Raw genomic sequence first — 16,040 nt, 5'->3', positions numbered from 1 at the left:
CTTTACGATGTGTTGTAGGAAAGTAAAGTTATATTAGGCATTTAGAGCAATATTTTTTAATTTAAGACTACAAATAGAAGTTTACTTCAGGTTTTCCACTATGTCATCCGGTGTCCAGTATCAAAGTCAAAGCAGTGTAAATGCCACCTGAGGCTTGATTTAAAAAGCATGACGAGTTGGCTAAGAGCTGTTTTATCCTGCAAGACAACACTTGGATGTATTTATGAATGACACATCATTGGGCTTACACCTTCACACACCTGTCCAATCAGCTCTTCGATCTTTATCTAAACCGCCTCTTCAAGTTTTCTTAACAATGGAATGTATTATACGCCACCTTGATATTATCATGTTACATCCTGTTTGTGGGTTTTTGAAAACCCTTTGGTGAACAATATGATATACATTTTTAAATGAGTAGAACTTTTTATAGATATGTTTAAAATGGTGTATACTTAGATGATATGAAGAGTCATGTCATTCCAGTCATCTGTAAAAATAAATAAAAATTATTTTTGCATAAGGGTGGTCTACCCTCATGGTGGCCACCACATTGAGATCACGTGACCTGCCGTGTCCTATCAAAGTCTCTTTAAGTTACTTCAGTTCACTCGATGGCCATCTTGATAATGCTATTTCTATGCAGATAAAAGACATACTAGTACAGCTCTTGTGTACTTGTTTGGGGAAAGGACTGACATCTCCAAAAATCTTGTTTGTTTAAGATTTTATTTCAGTAATACATTTTTAAAAGCAATCTGAAAATATTGGTTTCATAAAGTTACTTCTTTAGCTTAAATCACAGTATAAAATTGTATTTTCACGCAGCATTTTTAGGCCAAGATCACTATAGTATTGGACAGTGAAACATAAAATACTAAATTAAAGATGACATCACACATTTGCCCTCATAAAGGGTCACAAACAAAATGCTAAGTGCTATGATTAATGTAAAAATAAATTGAATAGATGAAAATGTCATTTTCAGACAAGGTTTATAGAGATTTAAAGCTTCCATATGACATCTGCTGTGGCATTGTGTCCTCTAACAGACCCCAGTTCAGCTGCCCTTATGAAGCCCAGTCACGGCCGAAAGATCAAATGTTTCACACCATATCGATGTCACATCCCCATCATATATCCCATCGGTGTCTGTTCTCCCACGAGCGCTGACCTCTGGCACAGGAGAATGCTTTAATCAACACTCACCCCCACTGCCTCCTGCTACACTTAACAAGCGATGAAACCGTCTAGAAATAGCTCCTTACTCAGGACGCATGTGATCGCTCTCTCTCTCTCTCTCTCTGCTTAGGGGATTTAAGTGTCGGTGGAGTGTTAAGCTACATTTATGCATTGCCCAAAGGATGGACTTCAAAATTAATGATGTTGAAGTGTCTGTGTGCATGTGGAGTCTACAGTCTCCACATGCACAATTGATAAGGCTGGAGTCTTTATCACTACCGTGTGTTTTTTTTTTTTTTTTTTTTTTTTGACATGTACCATGGTACCAAAGTACTTTGGAGAATATGTATATGTGTGTGTAATATAATGAAATAAATAAATAAATAATGTATATATAATGCTCGCGACAGTTAACGGGTCAGTGCTGCATCATCACGAAAGTTTAAGTCTTGCCAATTTAAATATTCAAACACATTACTCATGTGCCCAGAAAACGTGTAAATTGTATAAATATGATTCTTAATGAAAAAAATCTTAATGAAAGATGCATTAAATTAAATGCTTAATATTTCACAATATTACAATTTTACTGTAAGTTTGATTAAATAAATGCAGTTTTTTGAATGGTATAGTGAATGGTATAATGTTACATTTTCCTCGTTAAATTAGCTACTTTACATTACATTAAAAAAGAAAAAAGAAACCAAATACAATTCTATTTTGTATTTTTACATTAACAGTTTACATTAATGTTCTATTTATTAAAACCAAGTCAATCTAATCAAGTACTTAGAGCACCTTTAATTTCACAAAGCTGATCACTAAAACCCCCGCAGTCATCATGTTTTTCAGGTCTTTTTTAATTTGATTTTGATATGATATAAATATATATTTACTTACTTTTCAATTAGTCATCCCATTGATGCCTTCATTTTGTTTATTCAGACTGACGTGACTGAACGCGCATGTAAACAAGAGGTGGGATTTATCGCACAAACCAATCATATCCAATCATAACCGATTATATCCAATCATAGCACAATGGAGGCATTGCCTCCTCTCACGTGACTTCCCCCCATTCATTTTCTATTACCCCCCACAAAATATATAATATATATATATATATATACACACACATATATACACACATATATATGTATATATATATGTGTGTGTATATATATATATATATGTGTGTGTATATATATGTGTGTGTGTATATATATATATATATATATATATATATATATATATATATATATATATATATATATATATATATATATATATATATATATATATATAATTATATACATTTATATATATGTATGTATATGTGTGTGTATATATGTATGTATGTTTCTTATATTTAAACAGGCTTTTTATTATGACACAATCCTGGTGTTTGTCATAAAGTAAGGCAATTCATTCAAATTTTCTTTTATGTGGTGGGAGAAAAACATTTTCAGAAAAGTTTTTTATTATTATTATTATTATTATGGCAATGAATTCAGACTAGCACAGTAAGTACATAAATTGCATCACACATCCTTTTTAAAAAAATTTTCACTTGGATCTTTGTTTTTCCGGTGTTTACATTTCTTTATTAGGGATTCTACCCCCACAAACAAACTCTCATTCTCTTGATCTCCTTTCCTCCCTCTTTCACTATTTTTCTCATTCCCTGTTCACTGTTAATCTGGTCTATATCTCCCAATCCTTTTGGAGCCAGTCCGTTTGGACAGGCTCTGAGCCTGAGCTAATAAAGACAGCGTTACTGTGGAAGAGAGAGAGAGGGATGCAGAAAGGGAGCGAGAAGAGGGGCTTAAGTCACCATAAAGGGGTCTTAAATGCTGCTCTGCCGGACTGCATGCTTTCCTGAGTCCATGCAGGGTGAAATAGGGAACCTCTTTTCCCATAATCCCCCTTGAGCCTCCCTCTTAACTCACGGAGACTGCTGTGCTAATGAAGCCCTACTCTGATAGACGCAGTGAGAGTGTGTGTGTGTGTGTGTGTGTGTGAATGTGTGTGACAGACAGAGCTGATACCGCAGTGGTACGTGCATCTTATCTCCGTCGCGTGGCGAGACGTCACCTATCGGCCAGCACTCTATTAGCCATGGAATAGAATCACAGGGACTTGCTCTTGTCACCATCAAACATGAAGTGCCACTAAATGAGGAGTTCATCTTGGTACATAAGGATGGCTCTTCACTGAGTTTTGATATTAAGAGGCTGAAAGCATTCACAGCTCATAAACTGTATTCATAGAAGATATTAATGTCTGTGTATTGACACGGATTAAACCTTTGTGTAGAATTACTGTTCAAATGCCTGATCATACATTTAATTGTCATCTTTCTGACAGTATGCATTATAGATTAACCATTTTACTATAAGCACAAAATACTATTTTGTGTGTTTTTAGGAATAAAGGGTTTATCTTTCTTCAAATGATATTCAATATGTCGACTAGGTTGATCAATTGACCAATATTTGCCCTTTTTAAGATACCTGCATGCTTGGGCCAGCAGAAGTGTTCAATCCCTCACTGTAAAACTCAATAAGTTCAGAATACTCAAAACATTTAAGTAAACTAACTCATTTTTTTAAGTTAGTAGAATTTGGGTGACAAGTGGTGCGGGGCCGAGAGCTGTGGTAGCGGAGCAAGGCCAGTGTGGTGCACAGGTGTCTCTCATTAACAATCATGTCACCGGCATCCCTTCACTCCCACAGATCTCATTCCACTCATCATAATGTTAATTACATACAGTTCATTTGCATAAACATCACATTCAAATCTAAATGTTAGATAGCAAATAACACATGCTATTATAACTATCAAAGAGACTGTCATTATATACTGGCATGCATGTAATCAAACAACATACAGGATATGTGGTCTTAAAAGTTTCAACCTAACCACAGGCTCTACTCTTCACCACAATGGTAACTCTACAAGACACATAACATAACAAAATCCCATGTAAATACCAACATAACACAACATTAAACACTAACTTATTTCTCCCTATGTTAATCTTGTGAAAAACACACAAAATAACACTTATTTTCCTAATACAGTCTGACGTTAAGCATGCTGGGAATTATAAATCTGCTGCAACTCAATCATATTATGTTCAGATTAATACAATCAAATTTTGAGTTCATGCAACTTTTTCTATTAAGTACTATGAACTTTCATTATTATTTGAGTGAAAAGAACTCATTTCTATAATTAATTTCACCGTTCGGTTTTACAGTGCCCTTTGTGTCATAAGTTTTTATTTCCTTTTTTGTGCGTGAATTTAGTCTGGTTTGATCTAGATGATGTGAAATAATTTTGTTGTATATTTGTACATTAGGCTTATGTTGTATATTTTGCCTGGTAATACACATCATGAAGTTTTTAATAAGAATTTAAATGCATGTTCTGAAAGTAACTTTTACCATTTGTAGTGATTTATTATAGTAATTTAATTATTAACGAAATCAAATTAGCATTCATTTGAATCAGTGGCAGTTGGCTTCAATTTTTAGGATAATTTATTATGTGTTTGAAATTGAAATATGCAATTAGAAGCGAACGGCAGATGTGTTTTAAATTCGTGGTTATTTTAGGTCAGATGCTGTTTTTCCCACCCGAGCGCTTGTTTTTCCATTTATTTCTACTTTTTCCTGTTCATTCTTTCTGAATGTTTTTGCAGAGACCCTAATTTGCATGTTGAACTTCAATCAAAGATAGGAGGAATAAGTCTCAAGCTTTTATTCAATATATATTTTCTCCCCTTATTTCTCGCTCTCGCAGTTTCTTTTCCCCCCTTCCGTCTTTTGCTTACTTGCTCTCCCGTCTTTTTTCTGATGTAAAATTCAAAGCAGCTTGCAAATTTATTTTTTATCTAGCACATTTGCTTTGCCACCACATGTAAAGTGTGTTGAAGGAGAATTCTAATGACTAAGGCCTGATGGGAATTAAATGTCTGAAGTTCAAAGCGCTTTGCACATCACAGCAGCTGTCAATCAAACAGCAGCCCCGCTCCGGCTCTGTGAGACGATGATAATAGGGGGAGAGAAGTGAACTTGATGGTGAGAAAGACACTAGTTTAGTAATGGGTGATAGACAAGAACATGCGTAGTTCATGTGGCAAAGGACGAAAAGGGTGCATGTAGATGAGAGCAGTGCATTGTGGGTATTGAGTGAAGAAGAATAGAAAGATGTATGCAGTAACTGCCATAAGACCACAGTCGGTTGGCAGATGATGAGAAAATGATGGCTGGTGTTGTTAGAGAGATAGTGTGTGTGTGTGTGTGGCAGTGTGTATGTTGAGGCATAAGGAAGATGAAAGAGAGTGTGGCAGTGCAAGATCTCTGGAGACACTGCTTAGATCAGTGCTCGATTAGTGCAGGCAGAGACCTGAAACAGCAGCATTATGGGACTGCTATGAAATGTCATTCTTTTGCCACACATTCTGAGTAGATAAGTCATGGTTGTTGATTACAAATCTAGTTGGGTTCCTAAGCACTTACTGCAATGCAATCTACATCCAACTAACCATGTAACTGTGCATAGTTAGCATAGATATAGATAGGCAGAAATAAGGAGATGTTCCCCATATCTTTTGTAGTTGATTCGTCCCATCAAACTCTTTTCTTTTTCTTTTATTGTAAATTCATCTGTATCTTTATAAAAATTAACTGTGCCCTCCACGGCGACGAGGAAGTTTCAGCAAATGGATTTCTAGCCCTTGCATTAGCTTTACTACTAGATATATTTATGGAGATTAGATATAAAAACCTGCCCTGTACAGCTATGATCAGCTGTTTGGCTGAGCTTTCGATGTTTTGTTATGGAAAGGCCGAAGCTGGTCTGTTGGTTGTCGTCACATGACCTGCGGTGTGCTTGCGGCATTCTGAAAAGTTGAGAATTTTTCATCTTGATGTGCCTAGAAAACACACCACATGTGTCCAACCGTGTCGCTTCCATTATGAATGTCTTTGTCAATTTTTTTTTTTATATATATATAAAATATCCTTGCTGAATAAAAGTATTAATATCTTAAATATTCGTACTGACCCCAAATGTATAAACAGTAGTGATTATTTTTTTCGATTTCTATTTGTGATATTTATACTTGATGTGTAAATTTGTCTCTTCATGCCTGTCTAAAAGTGTTGAATGCTGTGAATAAAATCAAAAGGATTCTCCCATTTGCTCTCTTGCTCACCCTTCTCCTCCCAGAGTGCATCACTCCATCTTTCTCTTTCATCTTCAGACGAAGAGCAGTGCAGCTGGTAGAAATAGATATTGATGCAGTCTTCCTCAGGGGGTTTTATCACAAAACTGTAAAAGCTGTTATTATAGCATGGGAAACACTTCAGCTTCAACAAACAGCACTCACCGATCAAGTTCTGGACTGTTTCCTTCAGTGTCACTTTCTAATTATCACCAGTTAAAATGATCTGTATTGATGTTTTGTCTTCTCTCTAATTTTAGATTCGACGGTAATTTTAACGCCAATGTTTCGAAGACCATCAGCTGTGATCGGCTCTCCCCTACTGTCAATAGCCGAGCTTTCAACCCAGGACGAGACCTCAACTCTGGTGTGTATAACACACACATACACACAGTGTCTAAGCTTCAGAAACCCAAAGCCAATTTTCACTTATCCAGCTGCTGCCATGGCAACCATTTGCAAAGAACAATATTGCTTTTCTGACGTCAAATCTTCAAAGATTTTTTGGCCTTTTGAGTGCAACAAAAATGAAAAAAGCTGTCGAATATGTGACCTTGCTCACTTGTGTATGGAAATACTTTATTTTCTCTCCTCTCATCTCTCTGTTTTTGTTCCACCCCTTTTTACTGACCACAGCTTTGTACCTCTGTGCTCTTTTCCCCTTTATATGTGCTCTACCTCACCAATCAGGAAATGTTTTTATCACTTTATACACTGAGCCAGTGTCAACACTTCCTCTTCATATCAGATACAACAGTGTTTTTTGCGATGGGGAAGCCCCCCAAGCCTCCTGTAAGTTTTTTACTAATTAAAATGCTATTTATTACAACAGAATGTTTATGATGACATAAAGGTAGTCAATAAGTGAGTCATTTTAATTCAGTAACCACTATGATGGATTCAGCAAGAAGTCTGATTCCAACTGCGAATCTGATTATTTCACTGGTCCCAGTATTATATATTTCACTATAAAAATATCTAAATTGGTGCATAGGGACTCCAATGAATTAGTGAATTATTGTTTTTCAACTATCCAAATGAACTGATTCATTAAATATGAAAGAAAGGACATTTTAGAGTACAATAACAGCACAACTCATTCTCAGGTTTAGCACTAAACACAGTTGCATTTATTTTCAGCCACCTTAGTTCAGACTCTACCTCTTTCTGGCCTCATACAATCGCTCTTATACTCCAGAACAGATTATCCCAATTCATCTTCATACTGATGCTTGTTTTTGTAAGGCAGTCATCAGGAGTTCATGTTACCACTCTCCCTCCATTTGTCATTGAATACTGACCCCGCTAACCATGCAGGCGGTCATCAGTCACATTTGATCTGTGTTAGTCTAAACATTGATGAAAAGAGGAGGGGGAGAGAGAGGGGAAAGAGAAGAAACAATTAAGAGGGAGAAAAAACCTGGAGAATAGAGCGATAAAGCAGAGAGAGAAAGATATGGTGTTGTGTTAGAGTGTGATGTGAAGTCTGTGATTTAGTTTTTAGGGTTGGTTCCTGTTTCCCAACATTCCCCCATTCGGTGTCCTTTGTTTCACCTTTTACTCCTCTTCACATCTCCATCTGTTTATTAGTTCTTTAAGAGTTCTCTTGACTCTCACAAAGCTCTGTCACAACTGACGTATACTATATAAGCACTAAAAGTATGTACTTTTCTGGTGTTAGAAAAGTGCATACTATTGGGGTCATGAATATAAATAAATATATTTGTAAATATTTGTATTCAGCAAAGATTTATTAAATTGATCAAAAGTGTCAGTAGAGAAGCAAATTAGTGCTGTGGTCAATTTTTTTAATTTTTTTCCCCCATCTATGACGTTTAAATCATTTCTTTTTGCTAGACATTTTGAACAAATAATTAATTTATTTATTTTATCTCACCTATACTATTGCAACACTCTATACTATGGAGTAAGTCAGTCCTCTCTAATGCATCTCCAGATGGTCCAAAATGCTGCTGCAAGGTTGTTGACAGGCAGACGAAAGTTTGTTAACATTACGCCTATTCCGACCTCGCCACACTGGCTACCGATTAAATTTAGAATTGTTTTTAAAATCCTAATATTTGTTTTTAAATCACTACATAATCAAGCACCCTCATATCTCTCAGAACTGATTTCCACCCACAAACCAAACAGGTCCTTGAGATCTGGCAATCTTGGTCTCCTCTCCGTTCCCAGAACTAGGTTCCACTGCAGAGGCTGTTGCTGGTCCTAGTCTCTGGAATAACCTACCAATTTCTGTTAGCACGGCTTCCTCTTTAGCTAGTTTTAAGTACTTACTTAAAAAAAAAACACATTTATTTTCAACAGCTTTTAACCAGGTATCACTTATTTACTATATTGTTTGTATTGTCTTTCTATTTTGTCTGATTTTATGTGCATTGTACTGTCAACCAAGTTGTGTTAAAAGTGCTTTATAAAGAAAAGTAGAGTTTTCCACTAAAATTCCATTTCAAATAAATACTGTTCTTTTGAACTTTCTATTCATCATGGAATCCTGAAAAAATCATGGTTTCCCCCCAAAAATATATATTTATATATTAAACAGCACAACTATTTTCAACATTGATAATAAGAAATGTCTCTTGAACTACGAATCGGCATATTAGAATGATTTTTGAAGACTGGAGTAATGGCTACTGAAAATTCAGCTTTGCCATCACAGGAATATATTACATTTTAAATGTATAAAACAAAAAATAGTTATTTTAATTTGTAATAATAATTCATAGTAATAAATAATAAATGCAGCCTTGGTGAGCATAAGAGATATCTTTCAAAAGCATATAAAAATCTTACCGACCCCAAACTTTTGAATGCTAGTCAGTATGCCAGTTTTAGGATATGCTATACCACAAATTATCCACAAATAGGCATTAATTTGCCAAGCTTATCAGCTTGGCCTACTAGCTTAGCACTTTTAGCTCTTTTGCTTTGCTAGAATGAGATTTCGTTATTGATAATTCTAGTTTTTTGAGGCTAAGATTTTATGGGGGATTGGATCTTGCAGCATACTATGATTTGCGACACTAATTTTTATCCTGCATACTATTTATGCTCACAGACTGCTCAAGACACAACATAAGGTTTATAAGTGTTGCTGAGGAGATATTCTAGAGCTCATTTCTTTGCTCTTTAGTAAAATAGATACAAATGCAAAGACTTTTGGAGTTAAAAATAAACCAGGAAAGTGACAGCACTGTAGAGGGAGAAGAAATATAACAGTCGGTGGAGATTTAAAGGGGAATGAAGGAATAGAGGAAATGAAGGGGTGTCATGTCATGACTCTGCTTCTCAGCTACTCTAAACACTGGAGGGGGGATTAAGCACATGTGTATGATTTTTAAAGCTGTCAACATGCTGCAAAGTTCCTGTTTATACATCGGGTGCAGATTGATGGCTAATTTGTGGTTGGGATGCCTGTTCGTGCTTAGCATCCATTTTTCATACTCTGCAGGTTTCTACAGCAATTTGATTAATTTTTTTTTTTAATTTTTTTTTTTTTATCTGAATTGGGAAAGGCTCTTCTATATTTATGTGGGACCTAATGCTAGCTTTCACTCTAATAAACCTTTTATATTATATTATATTATATTATATATTATTGACCATGTATTCTTTGACATGTTGAATCATTTAAACCACTTACAGGTGTTTTTTTTTTGTTTTGTTTTTTGACCTGAGGAACCTCCCTTAGCACACATTCATCCTCTTTATACGACTCGAAATCCTTCTTTTTTTTTTTTTTTTTTTTTTTTTTAAACTTTGGGTGTAAAAGATCTGAGTAATCTTGCTTAATGGATCATACATACGATCAGATATACTGTATGTTGAATGCTCCCACTGCTTTTCTTTCAGTTGTATTCCTTTTCCTGACTTTTCTTGTTCTTTTCCCCACTTTCCTTCACATCCCGGCTCCTGTTAAGTAAACAAATGCTTGAATTGATGGCTGCAGAGTGGTGATCGCTGTGCTTCTCGAGTGTTTGGAAAGGATCAGCTTGTCTGGGCTCCGGCCGTCACACAGCTGGGGCCTGTTCAACTGACACGAACCCTACAGCTGCCTGCTTAAAGTGCACACATTATTCATATAGATCCATGCTGCATGGCATATTAAATTAGTCATAGATAATTGTCTATCAGTTTGTGATATTTAGGTACTAATATTTGACAGAATGCTTGAAATACATCTACTTTACACAAAGGTACATGACTTGACAAGTAGTGATTGAGATTATTATTATTTATTTTTTTATATATTGGTTTATTTTACTTTATTTCAATTGATTTTATTTTAGAAGAGGCCACGGACTAATACAACAGATATCAAACGTTTTAAACTGTTCTTGCTTTCTCATTGACTGTAGTGCTGGCAGACAACCTCAAGTCCAATCCAGGGATCAAGTGGCAGTACTTCAGCTCAGAGGAGGGCATTTTCACTGTGTTTCCTGCTCACAAGTTCCACTGCAAGGGCACATATGAGCACAGGAGCAGGTACAAAGAGCTTTCTCACTCTCACACACACAAACAATCCTTTTATTTTCCACTCCAAACACTGATATACACTACAGCAAGGTATTGAGTTCCATGATGCCCTATGGTTATCACTGTATTTAGATCAAATTCAAACCCTCATTCATTCACTCCATCCAAGTATTTGTCAGCACAGCCTATTTTAAGGATTAGTTCACATTCAAATGAAAATTACCCCAAGCTTCACACACCCTCATTCCATCCTAGGTGTATATGACTATCTTCTTTTTGATGAACACAATCGGAGATATATTAATAAATATCCTGACGCATCCAAGGTTTATAATGTGAGTGAGCGGGATCAACGAAAAAAGTGAAGAAAGTGCCTCTATCCACATCCATCCATCATAAACGTACTCCACATGGCTCCGGGTGGTTAATAAAGTCCTTCTGAAGTGAAGCGATGCATTTGTGTATAAAAAAATCCATATTTAACATGTTATGAAGTAAAATATCTAGCTTCCGTATTTAACTTACGAAAAAAAACAGAACTGTCGTAAGTTGAATAGGGAAGGCATAGGATGTAGCGTAAGCATTTTGAATTGAAAGTTTTACACTTTCTTCATAAGTAGAATACGGAAGGAGGTCTGGCAGAAGCTAGTTATTATAACTTGTTAAATATGGATTTTTTTTTTTTTTTTTTTTTTGCACAAATGCATCACTTCGCTTTAGAAAGCTTTTATTAACCCCTGGAGCCATGTGAAGTATGTTTTTTTATGGATGAATGTGGATGGAGGCACCTACTTCAGCTCATACTCGTTGACCCCACTCACTGTTATTATAAAGCTCGGATGTGTCAGGATATTTATTAATATAACTCCGATTGTGTTCATCAGAAAGGAGAAAGTCATATACACTTAGGATGGCTTGAGGGTGAGTAAAGCTTGGGGTAATTTTCATTTGAAAGTGAACTAACAATCCTTTAAAGGTGTCCTAGATTCAAAAATTTAATTTACCTCGGCATAGTTAAATAACAAGAGTTCAGTACATGGAAATGACATACAGTGAGTCTCTAACACCATGGTTTCCTCCTTCTTATATAAATCTCATTTGTTTAAAAGACCTCCGAAGAACAGGCGAATCTCAACATAACACAGACTGTTACGTAACAGTCGGGGTGTACGCCCCCAATATTTGCATATGCTAGCTCATGTTCAAGGCATTACACAAGGGCAGAACGTCTGGATCTGTGCAGAGCTGAATCATCAGACTAGATAAGCAAGCAAGGACAATAGCAAAAAATGGCAGATGGAGCGATAATAACTGACATGATCCATGATATCATGATATTTCTAGTGATATTTGTAAACTGTCTTTCTAAATGTTTTGTTAGCATGTTGCTAATGTACTGTTAAATGTGGTTAAAGTTACCATCGTTTCTTACTGTATTCACGGAGACAAGAGCCGTCGCTATTTTCATTTTTAAACACTTGCAGTCTCTATAATTCATAAACACAACTTCATTCTTTATAAATCTCTCCAACAGTGTAGCATTAGCTGTAAGCCACAGAGCACAGCCTCAAACTCATTCAGAATCAATGTAAACATCAAAATAAACACTGTACTTACGCGATTAGACATGCTGCATGACGAACACTTTGTAAAGATCCATTTTGAGGGTTATATTAGCTGTTTAAACTTTTTTAATGTTGTTTAAGCAAGCGCGAGCTCTTGGGGCGTGGAGCACCAGATTTAAAGGGCGACACACCCTGAATCGGCTCATTTCTAATTATGCCCCAAAATAGGCCATTAAAAAAATGAATTAAAAAAAATCTATGGGGTATTTTGAGCTGAAACTTCACAGACACATTCAGGGGACACCTTAGACTTATATTACATCTTTTAAAAAAAAGTTCTAGGGCACCTTTTAAAAGAAGATATTTAGGCAGAAGTTTTGTTTTTTTTTTCTCCTTGAAGAACCAGTCAAATGTTTTTTGTTCTTTATATTGATTTTTATTTATTAATTTTTATGTTAATATTTTCAAAATAAGGGTTTGTCTCTCTCCCCGAATCACACTGTCATGGGCGAATTTGCCATCTTGTGTGGCAGACAGTAAATTACATTCTAGGGAGGCCTTTTACATCGGTTTAACTTGGTTACAATAGGTCCCAAGCCCTTGACTGGAATGCAGGGTCGCCCCTAATAAACCGTACTGGAATCTGCCACCCAGTGTTGTGGGCACTGTGTGCCTGTGCTGAAAGATGGCTCATTTCTGCTGCCGTTCCCACAGCTTCTCTCCTCTTGCTGGAGATAACACAAAAAACTCTGGTACTCACAGGTTTTCAACCATTTATAGGATGTAAACAAGATTTAGGCAATATAACTTTTGTTGTAAATGCTGTACTTGAATTCTGGACAGTTAGTGTTGGAGTTGAAAAGGGTTTCCAAAAACAACACAATAGAGTGCAGGATCTCTTGCACAAACACTGTAGTGAAGAGAGTGGGAATCACGCCAGGACTGCACTTGGCTTCATGCCGTCAGAATCCAGGAAAAGTCGTTCTTCAGGGTTCTTGCATCCTGCAAATAAGGTGACTATAAATCTTTGTCTCTTTGTGTTGGCAGGCCTGTGTATGTTTCGTCAGTAAGGCCACAGTCAAAGCATATTGTAGTGATCATAGACCATGGTGCCTCTGTCACTGAGACCCAACTCCAGATCGCCCGTGACGCTGCGCTAATCATCCTCAACTCCATCGATGAACATGATAAAGTAAGGAAGTGACATCACTGTCATCATCATACACCCTCCACTGATTACATTTGTTCTTTTAGCACTCAACCTCTAATTTATCCTCAGATCTCAATGTTGACGATAGCAGATATTGTTCGTTCCTGCTCTCTGGATCAGTGCTACAAGAGCTTCCTTTCACCTGCTACCAGCGAGACTAAGAGGAAGATGAGCACCTTCATCAACAACATTAAAGCTTCTGACAGCCCTACCCAGCATGCACTGGGCTTCCAGAAAGCCTTTCAGTTGTTGAGGAACACAAGCAACGTCACCAGACAGCTGACTAGTAAGAGACCAAGCTTTCGTACAGTGTCATTTTTATGCAATTTTTAGTTTTATGTTTAATTGTGTGGGTATATATATTTAAAAAATCTTGATTGTGCATTAATTGAATAAATACAGAATTTTCAATCAGCTGTTCATTTAAACAAATTAGTTTTTTGTTAAAAACATATTTTGAAAAAATCATATTTCTAAATTCCTTTTTGACCATATTTAAATGAACACAATAAAATCAATAAAAGCATACAATCAGACATGAGTCATAATATACTACCTTCATTATATATACTATATAATGAAGGTACATCACACATAAGTTGTCACGTTTTTTTTTAGGCAAAATGTCATGTTTTATTTTTTTTTATTTTTTTTCAGTTTGTGATTGTTTTATATATTTCAATATTTACTGGCCTAGTCACATTTATCTAAAAGACATGTAAGATTTTTTGGTAACTTTATTTTTTGGTGATGTAGTTACGTTACTTTATGTATTTACTATACTAATAACAGTAAATTTTATATATATATATATATATATATATATATATATATATATAATTATATATATATGTAAATTATATATGTAAAAACAGTAAATTATATGCATAATTACAAATAACTAACCCTAAACCAAACTTTAACCCTAACTGTAATTCTATAGTAAGTATATGTAGTTAATGTTACGCAGTACTTATTTGAGTAAGTACAATGTAACTAAGTCACCTTAAAAAAGTGTAACCTTTTTTTACTTTGTAATACCATAATCAATTATAAGTCAGTGGAGGAATCATTTATCAAAAAAATAAAAACTAAACTAAACTAAATAGATTTTAGGCTTTTTTTTTCTTCACGTGAATAGCATGTAATGTATAATGTAATATTAAATATCTAGCTATAAAAAAAAAAAATATATATATATATATAATATAATATTTATTTATTTATTTATTTATTTATTTTCTAAAAAATCTAAAAAATTTGAGATGATGTGCCTGTAAAGATTTGTTTGATACCTGATACCTGCCCTGAGAAATATTTACTGGAGTAAAAAAAATGTGGGAGTGGTCTGAAATTCCGGTTTGATGGTGGTTATTATATTCAATGTAATTGATTATTGATCATCTTCTCTCTCACAGACACCGACATGGTGATAATCTACCTGTCATCGGGCATCACTTCCCGAGACTCATCCGAGCACGAAAAGAGAGCGACCTTGAGTGTGGTAAAAGATGAGAACCGCCACCTCAACAACTCTGTCATGATCCTCACCTATGCGCTCATGAACGGTGAGATATTTCCAAGGAGAGAGGCTTTTTTATTGGCTCTTTGTCCCGTAGCCAGCGAGGGCTCATAGGGAACACCTGTGAGCATGTTTGTGTTTTTTTTAAAACATGCTCAGCTGTTTTTACCCCCTTCATCTTTCTTCCGCTCTTTGTGCGTGTGTGTTTGTGTCCACCACAAGAAACCTCTCTCTATTATATTGCTCTCCTCAGCTGTTCCTCTCCCCGCATGTATTAGCCTTCCATTAGCATACATTACTTTGGCATCATGAAAATTAAAATGGAGATCATCGAAAAGAAGAAAGAGAAATGTGACAATACATCAAAGGGCCACTCAGTGACATGAAAGAGTGAGAAAGGCTTTTTTCATGCATTAGATGACTCAGACATATAATTCAGATTGATTAGCTTGGCAGTGCAGAAGAGGGTTATGCTACTTTGACTAGGTATTTGTGAGGCTCTGAAGGACACACACATTGGATATTACTCATATTTCTTTGTTTATTTGAAGTCTGGTTCATTTATGACAAGTTGTATTATATTCACATATTAAAAACTGTCACAGTGTCAGATTAATAGACTGAAGTGTTGAAATTCATGTCCAGTCCAATAACAGTTCAACAGAATTGAATGTTCCTCCAAAAGTGAAAGACTGACTACCAAAAACTTCCATTTCTTCTGTTAGAGGTCCAAAACTACCATTCCATGATGGAAATAGATTAAGTGTGATTTTTAGCTGTGGTTAAGTAATCCATATGGGATATGAATGGCTTTCTATTACCGCACTC

At 35.6% G+C, this 16,040-nt stretch overlaps 1 protein-coding gene across 1 annotated transcript in view; it reads left to right on the top strand.

Annotated features, from left to right (window-relative positions):
- The window catches only part of cachd1 (cache domain containing 1), an 81,723-nt gene that overhangs the window by 40,964 nt on the left and 24,719 nt on the right, over positions 1–16,040 (top strand). The window contains exons 4-8 of the mRNA XM_067373498.1: positions 6,676–6,782; positions 10,798–10,924; positions 13,528–13,672; positions 13,760–13,976; positions 15,109–15,258. Of these exons, the coding sequence (XP_067229599.1) occupies positions 6,676–6,782; positions 10,798–10,924; positions 13,528–13,672; positions 13,760–13,976; positions 15,109–15,258 (746 nt within the window). The remainder of the gene's footprint in view (positions 1–6,675; positions 6,783–10,797; positions 10,925–13,527; positions 13,673–13,759; positions 13,977–15,108; positions 15,259–16,040) is intronic.

This window comes from Chanodichthys erythropterus, chromosome 21 (assembly GCF_024489055.1).
Source record: "Chanodichthys erythropterus isolate Z2021 chromosome 21, ASM2448905v1, whole genome shotgun sequence".
NCBI lineage: Eukaryota > Metazoa > Chordata > Actinopteri > Cypriniformes > Xenocyprididae > Chanodichthys > Chanodichthys erythropterus.
The sequence above is the reverse complement of the archived record's forward strand: the minus strand, read 5'-3'. Positions and strand labels throughout refer to the sequence as shown.